At 44.0% G+C, this 14,083-nt stretch overlaps 1 protein-coding gene across 1 annotated transcript in view; it reads left to right on the top strand.

Annotated features, from left to right (window-relative positions):
* The first annotated feature begins 9,123 nt into the window (after nucleotides 1-9,123).
* The window catches only part of syt6a (synaptotagmin VIa), a 38,248-nt gene continuing 33,288 nt past the window's right edge, over nucleotides 9,124-14,083 (top strand). Inside the window, exon 1 of the mRNA XM_029156532.3 lies at nucleotides 9,124-9,306. Coding sequence (XP_029012365.1) covers nucleotides 9,150-9,306 — 157 coding nt within the window. The 5' untranslated portion in view covers nucleotides 9,124-9,149. The remainder of the gene's footprint in view (nucleotides 9,307-14,083) is intronic.

Below are 14,083 nucleotides of genomic sequence, written 5' to 3'. Positions count from 1 at the left end.
AGGGGCGGGTGAGGTAAATACCCTGTGGCCTCAGGTGTCAGCATGCTCTCTTTGGGTTTTCTATTGGTGTTGCATATTTAAGGGCACAGCACAGTCAGTGCGTAAATTATTGATATGACTGACTGCAGCTCTGAATGTCAATACATCACCCTGGAGACAGAAAGCAAAAGAAACCCTGGTATAGAACTTTGATCGATAGAGACTGAAGAGCAGTTCAAACAGAAGTCCAGCGGAATAACAACACAGACAAAGCAAAAAGAAGCAGACGAGCCGTCAGAAATTAAAAGCATCTTTGCTCATGGGAGACAAAGTTCAAATCCTTAGGCTTGTTACCAAAAAAACTTACATACTACATGTAGCTTTACATAATTCACCTGGACGCTATTATGATAATACTCACCCACTTACGTTGTGTTACAATATCAGAGGTCAGGATGTGCTTCAGTTGATTGAATTCCAAATGTTCTGTTGCACAGTGGTGCCTCTCCACGGGGCGACGGCTTTGAAGGACTCGATCATAATGCACGCTGGGCTTGTTGAATAAATAGGTGCATTGTGTTCGGATCCTGGTTTCGGGGAAAAGCAAAACATCGGATGGCAGCGTAAAATATTAAACAAACTGATCTTCATTGTTCTCTTTGCTGAAGGTGTAAAGTACCATCCAGTAATTCAGGCGGCTGCTACAGTTTTGTCAGCACTCACCACTGATTAGTTAAATATAAGCAAAAAATCAAAAATCAAAATACAAAATCTTTTTTATATGAACTTCAGATTTGTATTATTACTGTGCGTACCATATTATTTGTACTTCAATAATATTTATGATTACCTGCAGCTTAGTGAGGATGATGAATGTTCAGATCCAGCATGCAGTGGTTGTTATGGTGGGAGGCCACCAACCGCATATTTATCCAATATAATTAGGTTCCTTTCTTGGAATTAGAAGCGCAGCCAAAAATAAATAATTTCCATCTGCTGGATAATTCAGACTATAAGCTCTATAAGGTTTGACCCACAGGCCTAAACACATGAATCCACTGTGAACTCGACAATGAAAATCTCAGCTCCACAGAGTTTGTATTTAGGACTCGGTGCCTGCTGGGGAGTTCATCACATCTATCAGACGGGCCTAATGGGCTCCCCTGTGTTCAAAGGTGATCCACATCATCTGTCTGTCAGTGACACATGCATGAGGGTTGTTACCAAAACTGACATTAAATACATATTAAACACAAATACAAATTTATGAAGAGTATAACATACAACACTTCACAATTTTGTTCTCCGCGAGTCTTTATTGTTATTGTGCGTCTTTCTGGTTGCTGGGAAATTCTGCGCAGAAGAACCACACAAAGCACAGTTTTCTACCTGTCAGCTTTACAGCAAGTGGGACTGAAATCAAAATGATGAAATGTGTTTCCCTTTGTGTTCGGTTACCTTACATCGCAGCGAAAGGCTGAGGGAAGCACAAACATGCACATTGTTGGCCCCAGTCATCAGTCCCGGCTCTGCTTGCATTTGCATATTGTAGTTTATCTTTACGCCGCGACCCTCGCGAGGACTAAGCGGCCGAACACGAGTGAGTTTATCTCACAGTTTATGTAATGGAGTTTTTTTCCCCACTGTGGCTCCACTGTGGCTGATGCAGCCTCTGCAGTAGAATGCTGGTTTATTGTGGTTATTACCGTGATCTCGCTTGCCTGGTGTTCACCGCCGACACGAAGATCTGCCGTCTAATCCAATCACACGCTGCTGATTAATGAAGCGCTACACGTGGATGCTATTTTTGCTGCCACATCTGCATCTGCTGACTGCACACTAAAAGACATATATCTGGAACTTGCAAAGTCTTTTCAGGCTTTCATATTGGCTGTGATAGTTTATGCGGCCATTACACAGACCATCAGTGCTCCTAAATGGAAGATTAGAACCCATTTATCCTTCTGAGATATATATTCTTTGGAGATTCCTGGACAGTGTTTTCCTAAGACATCAGGGAAATATTCCGGAGGTTTCATTTATCATTACACTCACTGCTGCTAAGAATAAGCAGTAGCTTCTCCTCCTTGCGCCGAGGACTCCTGACACACTGTATCCGTCGTGTTGCGTGTTTTGCCTCCAAACATGACACAATTAATCATGCTGTCATATAATCTATGCATGAGTGCTAGATGGCCCATGGTTGCCATGCGCAGAGTGACACCGTTAAACAAAGCAGAAGATGCAGACTTATTAAACTCATATGTGCAAAAACTAATTTGCATAATTAGCAGTGACCTGGAGACTTATCCACATGTTGGAGGATGCCCTAGTCATCTTTCCTTACGTAATCCTTTTTCAGTCTATCACTCAGCCTTTGTTGCATTGAGCTGATGGGTTCTTGTTTTGTGGACAGTTCTCAAACCTATAAAAGCTGATGACCCCAAAATTAACACAAAATCCTACCTTACTGCAACTCACACTGCATTAACACTGCTTCTTATTCAGCTTCACACGTTCACGGGCAGCTTAACTGGACACACTGTGGCCATTTGGGGGTCAAGTGTTTTGTCCAAGGACACTTCCACTGCCATAAGCCAAGACTAAGGTCTTCAGAAAATTTAAAATGCTACGGGCAAAGTTTTACGTAAATGACTGTACACCAGCCTTAGCTTCCATTCACAGGCTTCCTGTTAAAGTTAAATCAGACTTTAAGGTGAATCCAATGACCTTTGAACCTTTAAATGGTAATGCTCTGTTTTACTATATATATAGTATATTACAGTATATGTCACCTTACAAACTATACTCCACTGTTCAGTATATGGAACTATTCCCATGGTTAAATAACTCAGTTTGCTGCAGGGCCTATTGCACTTCCTTCCCTTGGAAGAACTTCCCTGCTGAGTTCAGACAGTCGGACTCCCCAGAGTTATTTAAATTGAAACTTCAAACTCATTTGATGCTTTTGAACTTTCAGTTGTATATATTGTTCATACTTGTCTCCAACAGTGGTAACAGGTAAGTCAATTTCAATCCTGGCAGATTTAATTTTCTTTCCCAATAACAATTTCTGTGCACTCGCTGTACATCCGTCCCTCGTCCAAACTACTTGGAGCTTAACCCAGATCATTGAGAGAGGAGCGGGATGCGTCCTGTAGGACAGCCCACAATTAGACAGGGCATTTAGATACTTCAGTTAATCTGACTGTGTGTCTTTGGACAGTGGTAAAAGATGAAGAACGAAGAAAGACAAGTTTCAAAGCGAGCGACTTTGCCCTTTACTTAAAAAAATAGACACATTCATTACATGCAGTTAGATCACAAAAGTGACTCAAAGTTCCCTTATCCAGCATGGATGTACAGTACTAAACAGTAAATCAACAGGTCAGCGTTAGATTCTAGGGTTTAGAGAGTCACAGATGTGACAACGCTTCATGAGTGCGACCGCAACTGAAAGAAATAATTGGATAATTCTATATTTGGCTCCATGTTTGTGCATTCCAATCCCGGACCTCATTTAATTCATCCCGAGGACGTGACTTATCCCTCACCAGCGCCCGGCTGAATAATTTCCACGTACGAGACGCCACTTAAACGGAGAAGTCATAACGGAAAAGCCGATTTCTGCCTCGCGCCGCACTTTGGAGCCCGCTGCTCCCCTCTCTGTGTGTGCAGCGGAAGTGACAGCAACACGGCGGCGCCCCTGCTGACAGAACTGTTCATTTTGGTGCCGTCTGTGGAAAATAATAAGACATTAAACCCTGGGAGGGCTGGAGAGCATTATGTTCCTTGCAGCCTGTTTTCAAATAGCGGATTTGCCTTTTCTTGCACCAAAGGCGCTTACATTTGCCCAATCCCACCTCCTGCCGCATCTGAGGCAGCTGTGTTATTATGGATAGAGATTACTGAGCGGTGGTGGGCAGAAGACAACCTTAACTGATTATTAGGGAAACAAAGGCCTCTGTTGCTAAAGGTGGCCTGCTGGATTGCCTCTTGAACACATTTCTCCTCTTCTTGAATACAGGGATGCTGCACAGCTCTATCTGGTGCTGTGGTGACCTCTTAGAGAGCTTAGCTGGAACTGGAGGCATTTCCTAATTACCTCTTATCCATCACTTGCGGTCAAATGCACCTGCGTTCATTTTCTTTCACGCACATTCATATATTTTTACTGAAAAGGGTTGGAGAGGCCGCGTTAATATTTGCGTGCGGCAGCAAAATAAATCCATCAACTGATCCCACATAATACTTTCAATATTTTTTTAGGATTCAAATGTTTTGGATATCGCTGACTGACGGCTGAGACGAGCTGCCGGATGATCGGCCGCGAACACTTTGAAATGGAATGTGTTCTCAGTTGCAGAGACAACAGTCAAGGCGGTGTTTATCAGTATGGAAGCAAATCTCACGCTGCTGCTCCACAGCCAGACATCCCATCATTCTGCCTCAATGATTTCATGCTCGGGGAGGCTGGGTTTAGAGTGAATATATCAGGTAGGAGAGGACAGTGTGTAACTCTGGCTGCTGGAGCACCTTCTGAACGCAGACTCGCCGTCATGCCTCTGTCCTTGTTCCTCAGCTTTACTGTCTTTCAGGACTGTTAATCTTCTAAATGATTCCATTCGTAATCATAGGATTCACTTATTTACAGTTTCAATAGTTAGAAATTCAGCAAATATATATATATATTTTTATTTGTACAATTCACTGTTCATGAATTTAGTCAATTACACTGTTATAGTGAAATGCCCTCAGTGCATCACAGTTGTACCTAATGTCCCTGAAACATCGCTGACTGAATATTGATGTTTCCCTTTTGCTCCTGCTACAGTCTCCACATTTTAATTTCTTAAGCCTGTGTGGACCTCTAGTTCAGTTGCCGTGGTGACTCCATCACATTTCCTCCTGTGGAATGAAAACAAGCTCATTTAGCTTGTCATCTCCGGCCTCTGTGCTGCTGCACCTGCTCAATACAAGCGTTTCTGCTAGGCCTATAGACAATATGGCCAGGCCATAAACAAGTTACGTATTAGCGGTAGATTGTTCGGTGGGCGTTTGGGACTAATAAAAGAGAAGATGTCTCCTTAATAACTGACACAGTGGTAGCTGTAGCAAGACACTCAGTATAATCACTAAGAACAATCAAGGGTTTATGCTAAGTCAGAAGTTATGTCCTATTTTTTTATGTTATTTGTGTTTTTTTTTTTCTTGTTAAGTTGAAACATTTCAGCCCAACAATAAGTTAAATTAAACAATAACTCTGAACGATAAGTTAAGTGTGAGTAAAAATCAATCTGATGGACCAACTGTCCTACAATGGTACTGTACCATTAAAGCCTTTCAAACTCACAGCCCTGAACTAAGCACTAATACCTTTTTATAATACGGTATAAATAATGTTTCTTTTGATTAACACTGCATACAATCACTGATAACAATGGTTACAACTGTACAAAACACTGGACATATAAGATTTCTACTCTAATCATTTTCATTTGGGTTAGAGCTTTCAGTGTTTATGTAAATGTTCCTGTGAATTGTAGTGTCCTTCAGCACCTTACTTTTGGGCTCCAGCTTTAAAAGCCGACCGTCAATGTCTCAGTTTCTCTGAAAATCCAGGAGAATAGATCAAAGACAGCATTGATCCTCCCTGCCTTCATTTGCTTTAAGAGCAGCTCCCTGTGGCAGTGATCTGCTGTTAAATGGAGATGCTGAGGTTAGTGTGTCCAACCTGAGTGCCCTTCTCTTTTTTGCTAAAGGACACCAGTTTTAGGATAATTACCAATTTCTAAGCCAATTCCAAAGCCACTAAGCAAAACTCATCGTTTGTGTGACTGCGGTTCATGAGGTTCAGCAAGTTGCTTCACCATCTGATGTGTTCTTAACTGTGTTATATTAATGTACTGTGGCATTAACATGATGCCATGTCTCTGTTCCATTAGGTTCTAAATCTGGTACTTTCATAAGATTTCTGTATGAAATCTTATGATTGAGGTTGAACATTTTTTAATGTAAGGGAATGGAAATGTTTGCTGCAAGTTCTTATATCATGTTTGGAGATCAATTGTAAAAGTATAGTACAGGTCTAAATAGTATAAGACATTGCCAAATATTACAGTATATCCAGTTACAAGCAGCAACTAGTTCTCTGATTATTGTTTGCTCATCTGGGTCCAGTTTGTGTCTGGAAAAAGTCCTAAAACACCTGATAACGCGATTGGGAGACACCATCTTTTTGATCACACACTGAATTTGACCAGCGCTCTTACTTTTCACGGAAATGGGAACGAGCCCCTTTGTGTTGAGCGATGCTCTGCGTTGACTGTTTAAGCAACGAGCGAGTGCATCACCAGGCTGTGGGATCCACATGCAGCTGCAGAGCCTTGACTCCACTGGACTCCATCACTCGTGCACGCTGCGCCGACAGGAGCTCAATTAAATACATCACCCCAGTGACACTCAGGACATGTGGAGCTCTGTTCTCTCACCTGGACACCGGAGGACAACGCTGATCTCTGTCCATCCTGCGGCTCATGCGGTTTCCCATTGTGTGTATTTTAAGTCACTGTGAGAGTCCAACAGAAATAGCACGTGTGTTTGAATGCAAATGCTGCAGGCTCGTGTGTAACAGTCACTGGCAGATCTATTTGTTCCCAGATCATCTCTTCATCTGCATTGTGGCTGCAGCGCATCATCCGTCAAATCCTGCTCACACAATTTAAGACTGTTACTAATGAGCTTAACCACGAATCCAAATAGAAACCTTCTCCTCGTCGCCCCTCAGCTGAAGAGGGAGCGTTTGACGCGCTCACGCTGACATATGCCAACGCACGCCCGCTTTATAATATAGAAACCCCCCCCCCGTCGCCCTCAGGAGAAGTTGGGAGGTGCTGGCGATGATTAGCATAGCTTTGACTGAGCCCAGCCTTTGTCTTGCGTTTGTCACGATGAATCAAGTTCAACATCTGCAGCCACGGGCCTGTCGTCGCCGCCGCCTCCGTGGCAAGATTTGCCGCGAACGAAGCCCATTTGCACATCAGACAAAGGGACTCGTGAGCTTCTTCCCCCTCGTTGGCCGCGAAAAATACGAGCGCACCTGCAACAAAGTTATCAATGGGAGCGTCGCGAATCTATTCATTTATAGACAGAACCTCTAATCTGTGGGATCTCTAGGCAGCAGGAATAAACACTTTGAGTCTCCTGGATTACAATTTAGTGCAACTCATAAAACTGAGAACAGTCACCTTGATCGCGGCATTAATACGCCATTAGCTCACAGAGCGCTTCTATTTGTTTTCTTTACAGCTCTGCTTTGAATTATTCAGACGTGGATGCACATTTATGCGAGACGCGATTTTGCGTTCTCTCTAAATGTACTTCATGAATAATTAAGAAAGACCATAAAATGGACTGTACGTTGAAATTTGAGGCAATTAATCAATGTTTTATTCTGTTTAAATTCTAGAGGGTAGCTTCCTGTTTGGCAGCAGCTGTGCCCCAATGAAAGCAACTGGGGATAATGTTTCTTCGTTCATTCGATTCTACATTTATATCTTCAGCCTCCACTGCCTCAGTTAATATTATTGCCTCTGTATGTTATTTGTGTGCTTCAGTCATTTATATATTATTCATCTGATAGCCTTACTGTATGAACTGTGATGTGACCTTTACTTTGATGGGTTATTATTTACAAAGTTGGACCTGCTTCCTGTTGCTTCTTGGCAGAGGTGCATTATTTTTTTTAATAGCAGGTCATTTGCCAGCTGCTTTAAAATGAGGCAGTATAAGTTAACTAGGAGCCCTTTCACGAGCAGCATCATCCGTCCGAGGCGCTCTGCATTCTCTGCAAGACCCCTTCTACATAAATTGATGGCAGCGAAAGTTGTTTCTCTCGTGGTGACGGCGCCACTAAATGGAGCTTGCGCTGAAAATTGAGTTCGATATTTGGCTTTAATAAAAACAAATGCATCACGATTTTGCAACTTTTTTCACTTTGTTTGTCTTAGCTTGTTCTCCCAGGTACTCCAGTGTCCTCCGACAGTCCAAAGACAGGACTGGCAGCCTGTCCAGCGTGTAGCCCACCTCCTGGGGCCTGCAATGCCTACAATGAAGCATCTTCAGAAAAAATGAGCGAGGGAGTGAAAGCCCCAAAGCTAGAACAGAACCAGCACAGGGATCAAAGATGCATTAGCTTTTATGAAGCTGAGTCCCAGCGGATATATTAAGGAAATCAACAAGTCACGCTTGTATCTACATAGTTTTCTACAGTCTAGAGGGTGGAAATCACATTAAAAAACAAACTCATGTATTCAGTTGGCCGTTTATTGTACAGATTGAACCAAGTCTCAACAATCTGTTGTGCTCATTCTCATGAGTTTCATCTGTGAGTGACACTAAGTGTGGGCACTTTTTGTCCCTGCCCTTCATTTGCTCTGTCTTCATACACACACCCTCATTATCACAGGTTGTAAACATGCAGGCATTACAATCAGAGCGGCGGGGGATTCGGCGGGTGGGAGGCGGCGAGACCTCGTAGTCACGGGTGGTTGAGCCCAGGGGAAATTTATCACAGGAGACACTTGACCTGCGGGGACCGGCCGTGTCAGTCGACCTGAGAAAAACAAGCTTAGTGGTTATTACGATGGGCTTTTAGTATGTGCACACAGTCAGAGAGGAGCTGCTGGTGGTGGTATTACACTCAGCTCAAGGGTGGGTTGGTGCTCGGTGATGATGGAGAGGGCGAAGCAACAGCCAAGTTGAGAGTGGGGGTCATTAGGCACAATAGGTACTGGCCATAACTACTGTGTGTTCTTTAATATGTGATGCAATAACACTAATTACTTCATTAACGAGCCTGTAGCATGTTCAGTCAGTTCACAGTCTTTTGAGTCTCCTTTTGACACACACCCATCTCTTACACACACAAGCTGAACTAAACACACCCACACACACACACACACACACACACACACGTGCACGCACGCTCAAGTCTATTCGTGTGCAAACGCACTTGAGAGCGGAGGAAGACGGAGGAGAGGCAGCCGAGGACGCAGGCAAGTTGCATTTGTCAGTGTGTCAGTGTGCATGCCAGCCTGCTGCGTCTGCGTTGGTGGGTGTGTTAGCCCCCCCTTGGCTGAGCGCACGAGACCGAGGATGCAGCTGGGAGCATGAGTTCTGACCGGGAGGAGTATGACATGGTCTGTCAGAAAGCCGTGACCCTAATTGTTGACCTTTGCCTACACAACAGCACGCTCTTGGATCAGGATACCTGTCAGGATTTCCTCTTCCTGCTGTCTGGTCCGAGCTCCGACCAAAAAGAACTAGGTAAGAACCCTAATTAAGTGTTTATGTGCACTAATGATTTCTAACGCTTGCTCCGTGTTGATCAGAGCAACGCAACCTCAGTTCTCAACGATACAGCAGCTGCAATTGTCTGTTTATGCAGTTTACCCTGTTTTACTTTTTGTTACCACATGTGCAGTCGCAGATGATTGATCAGGCAAAGCTTGAGGACTAAACATTCCAAGCTGCTAATACACCCTTAATGTGTTTTCATGACCCGAGGGCGACCTGGAGCAGTAGGTGCATAAAACAGACTCACCCCGACTCCCCAGTCTGCCGAGCTTCTGCACCATTAATAGATGAGCCTCAAGGCTGGCTGATGCCAGCTGATGCTGCGCTGACCGCTCAGGCTTACGCCGAAGAGACACGGCAGCCAGTACAATTTGTGCTACCCGAACGTGTGTTGCTGTGCCTGAGAAAACTCGTACCCGGCAGCTAGAGCAACGGTGGCAGTGTGTTTAATCTGCTTTGCAAAGTTTGCAACACCCTGGGTTTGAGTTTTGCCTAATTCATGAGCCAGCGCTGATGTGCACATCTGTTGCCGTCTTGAGCATCTGTTGCTTTGGCACTTGTAGCGAGCGTCAGCCTGTTTAAAGGAGCAATCCCTCCCTTCATTGTTAATGGAACAGCTCTGCGATTGCGGCAGACTTTGTGTCTTATAGGTTTTTGCGATGTGAATCAGCCTTTAAAACGGTGGGTGAGTCGTGTGAAAGCAGAAAAACAAACTTTCAGCAGAATGTTATGAGACAGAAAAGACTAACAGGACCAAAGAGTGGTGAAGAAGTGTAGCATTATGAATAAAAACATACATGAAAAAACAAAGTACAAAAAGAATAATAGAAAAAAATATTTTGTACCACTATACATAATAATCTTTTCATAATTTCTATGATAAAAGGTTCAATTTAAGTCTAGCGGAACAGATACAGGACTTGGTTGTTTAATACTAATTATAGTATCTGATGCCTGTTCACAATACACAGCATCTGTTCCTCCATTCAAAGAGTTTGTTGCATTAGATCCGATCTGATGTTAGTCTGCGCATTTAGCTTCGTCAGCAGGTGCGCGGCAACAAAAAAAACAAATGTGGAAGATCTTTTAAAGATAGCTCCCTGTTCACAGAGTCCACGTGACACCACTCCTGAGCAAATCCACTGTCACCTCACATCAACCTCCGCGGAGCAATTGAACGTACATCACAGCGCCACTGGCGTCCACGACTGAGCTGTTGGGACATAAATGCCATTGCATGTTATGCTGCCACTGATGCTAATTATGCCTGCCACATGAATGCTAAACGCAGGCCGCCTCTCATAATGCTGAAAGATGTGTAGGTTGGGGGCTATATGTATATAGTTTGCTGTTAATACAATATGCAGCAGTCACATAAGTGATGCCTGACATCACAGGAATTTCAAGGGCCGTGCAGGAATCCATCCATCCTGAACCACAGGATAACGTGTGGAGTGCTGAGCCCAAAGGATTTTTTAACATGACTCTTGACAGTTTGTGCAGGAGCTAGCGATGACTCAGCAGCTTTCAAGTAATGCAAATGAAAAGTGACGACTAGCGGGAACCACACCTGATGGCGGCGAGCCACTGTCGACGGATGCTGTGTTTAAACAGGTAATAAAGCGAATTTCAGAGGCAGCACGAATGCAAACAAAGACAGTGGGAAATCATGCAAATTGGAGCAGACATCTCCTGGAGAATGTTGTGTCCCAGGGCTGCTAATTCACATTATAGAGTAAAAAGTGCAGAGAGGTGGAAATAACATAAAGAATCGTTTCTGAGGAAAACATGATGAGTCTCTTAGATGAGCTACATGAACATTTGGTACATTAGCTGTCAGGAATAAATGCACTCAAACACTGTTACTGTTACAATAAAATGCCTAAGGAGTAAAAGTACAGCTCAGAGTACAGACAAAGCCAGTTGGGTCCAATCTGAACCACAGTAAAGGTCTAGGTTTGAGAATGTACTGGTAGCTTAGCATCAGTCGCTGCACCCGCTTGGTTACGCGGCCACGCTTTGCCAGTGAACTACAAACTTAACCGTGCCGTGGGTGCTTTTCCAGAGAGCAACAGGCTTAAATCACCAGCAGCTGATAGCTAATGCCATGCAAGCTTTGTAAAAAAACAGAAAAGTCTGAAGTGATGTGCCGAGAACGCAACTGACATTGACAGCGGTCTCCTAGCAACGCTGGCTCTCAGATGACAATAAAATGTCCCAGAGGCTTAAAGGTTTAATGAAAAATGGGCACAATAGCCAAACTATAATGATGTTTTACACGCAAACACCTAAAAAGTAAAGGGAATTCACGAGCCACTTTTACAGCACGACATAAACTCACCCAAATGCCTTTCCCCCCCACTTTGCTGCAATCACGGCTGTGTATTTGCATCTTTTATCAATTTGTGCCGCCATCATTTCCCCGCGTCTCCCCGCAACGACGGCAAATTGGCTAAACTCGAGAGATTTGACTGTTTGACTGAAAACCCGCCGCCTTCGCGTCGCACGGCGGCAGTGAACGGAGCGCGTCGGACGTGAGCACGTGCATCTGTTCAGAGAATATCTGCCACCATCACACTCAGAGCAGGAGGGCGAGAGAGAGAGAGAGAGAGAGAGAGAGAGGTATATTTCTCTTCTAAAGTCTAGTTTAAGTAACTGATGATAAAAAGAATAGAAGGGACGTAATTAGAACCCCCCCCCACCACCACCACCACCACTGGCCTGATGCAGCTGGGAGATAATAGCCAGTTGTCTTTATTGACCAATTTGTTGAATCCTGAGCCGGCTGATTGTATTCCAGTCAACGCTGGATATGTTGCCTGGCCTGACCCACCTGCTGCGCGTCGATGCAGGTCTTTTAGTTATTGATGTTCTCTCCAGGGCACTGACAGCGGTTACATTACGTTTCCCTTAAGTCCACGTAGCCCCCGAATGAAAGCGATGCACTTATAACCCACCTTCCACCCGCTTCTCCTCCGAACGCTCGCCCTCATTAACAATTCCGCCCTCATTATCAGCTGCAGCTTTCAGGTGTGTGGGCTTTAATTGACAAGGCTTATTTTTGATCACATTATTTCCTGCACGCCCCGTCTCATCTTGAGGTTTATTAAGCCGGACCTTAACTGGCAGAAGACATTAGGCTCAGCGGATCATTTATTTAGTCCCACTAGTCCGTGTGTGGTATTTGCAGCGATGGATGCTGCAATGCAGGTTGAATCCGAAACAGAAAAACAAGAACATCAAATTAACTGCACTATGGAGATTAGAACCCCATCCGAACCACTTCACCTTTCAATAATTCATACCCACTGTCTACTGTCTTGGCATTTTATTGATACAACATTTCACTGAGGGACCACAAAGGAACACAGGAGACACTGCCTGTTCCTGTTGTGAGAGATAACATGTAGAAGAAATGCCTGTCTCAGCGGCCCAAATGCCAGTCGTCAACGGCTCGCGTTGTTATTGCTGTAATCATTAGAGCAATAAAACGCATTTTACAGTATGGATTCATTAAGCGAAGGTGGGCAGGGACTGAGGTTTTAGATATACAATGTAGCTCCAGGTTTATGTACATTCACCCAGCGTTGTTGGGAGGTACAGTGTTGTGATGACACCATAGGTTAAAGATGTAGGCAGAGAGCAGGGAAACACATTTTTCATTATAACGAATGGGCTAAAAAAAGTGGCTCTGAATGCAAATGAGCTCTTGTTTAAGTCGTCTGTGAACGGCATTATAAATGGGAAACCCTCTTTGCTTTTTATCTAAATCCTTCTCAGGAATTTCCTCCTCTTCCATTTTAATTTCAACACTTGGTTACAAGCGGAGCGTCCCTGAAGGTACTAATTTCCAGTGATGTTATCTGATCCTCAGTTGAGCACCACTATGAATGTCAAATCCATCTCCATGAATAAACCATAAAGAATCCTTCTTGTTGGAGCGAATGGCGCAGACAGCCCCGCTTGGTGTCATGTCTTGTGTAAGCGTTTCACAGATCAATGCTCGCTGCAGTTTCTCCCACAAAATATATCAGTGACATTAATGTGTTGGGAGGCTGACTAATGTAGAAAAGTGCTGTGTCTTTGCCGGCGGTCCCCTGGACAAGGCCTGCTGGGCTGTGGAGGATTACCATTGGATTATTGATTAAAGCATCAGGCATCAAGTGAGCACAGCGTTGAGAGCCTCATGGAATGAAGAGACACAACAGCGGAGGACAATTTATTATTGCCATCTGCTCTGTTGGACCATAACCTCGCACATGATACAAGGCGTTAATAGTCCATTTGCCGCTGCTAATTGCATCAAGCTTTTTATTCTCCTCCTTGGAAAGACAACAAAAATCATCCTATTTAAAAGAGGTAGACAAACTGTAGGCTTAGCAACAAATGAACTTATGTTTACCTTCTTCCCACCATCCATCCATCCATCCATCCATCCATCCATCCATCCAGAAAGAGATCACGCATGTTGTGAGATGTTCATGGAGTGTAAAGAGTGTAGATCATTCATGTTTTAACAGGCTTGAAATCTACAATTAAGCAGAATCTGTCCAAACATTTTTAAATGGCGTGCAGGCTAGCTCTGCATAGCTACTGTTGCTAAGCATTTAATTGGTAGGGGAGGTGTTTGGTGAAAGGTCAGTTGCAAATAAATACACTGTAATCGGTCTAACTTTTTGCCAAGACATTAATGGGGAATTCACATTGAAGGGGAGACGTGGCTCAGTGGGCAGTGTGTTAGCCTGGA

Source organism: Betta splendens, chromosome 7 (assembly GCF_900634795.4).
Source record: "Betta splendens chromosome 7, fBetSpl5.4, whole genome shotgun sequence".
Taxonomy (NCBI): Eukaryota; Metazoa; Chordata; class Actinopteri; order Anabantiformes; family Osphronemidae; genus Betta; species Betta splendens.
This window is presented reverse-complemented; position numbering and strand designations above follow the sequence as displayed.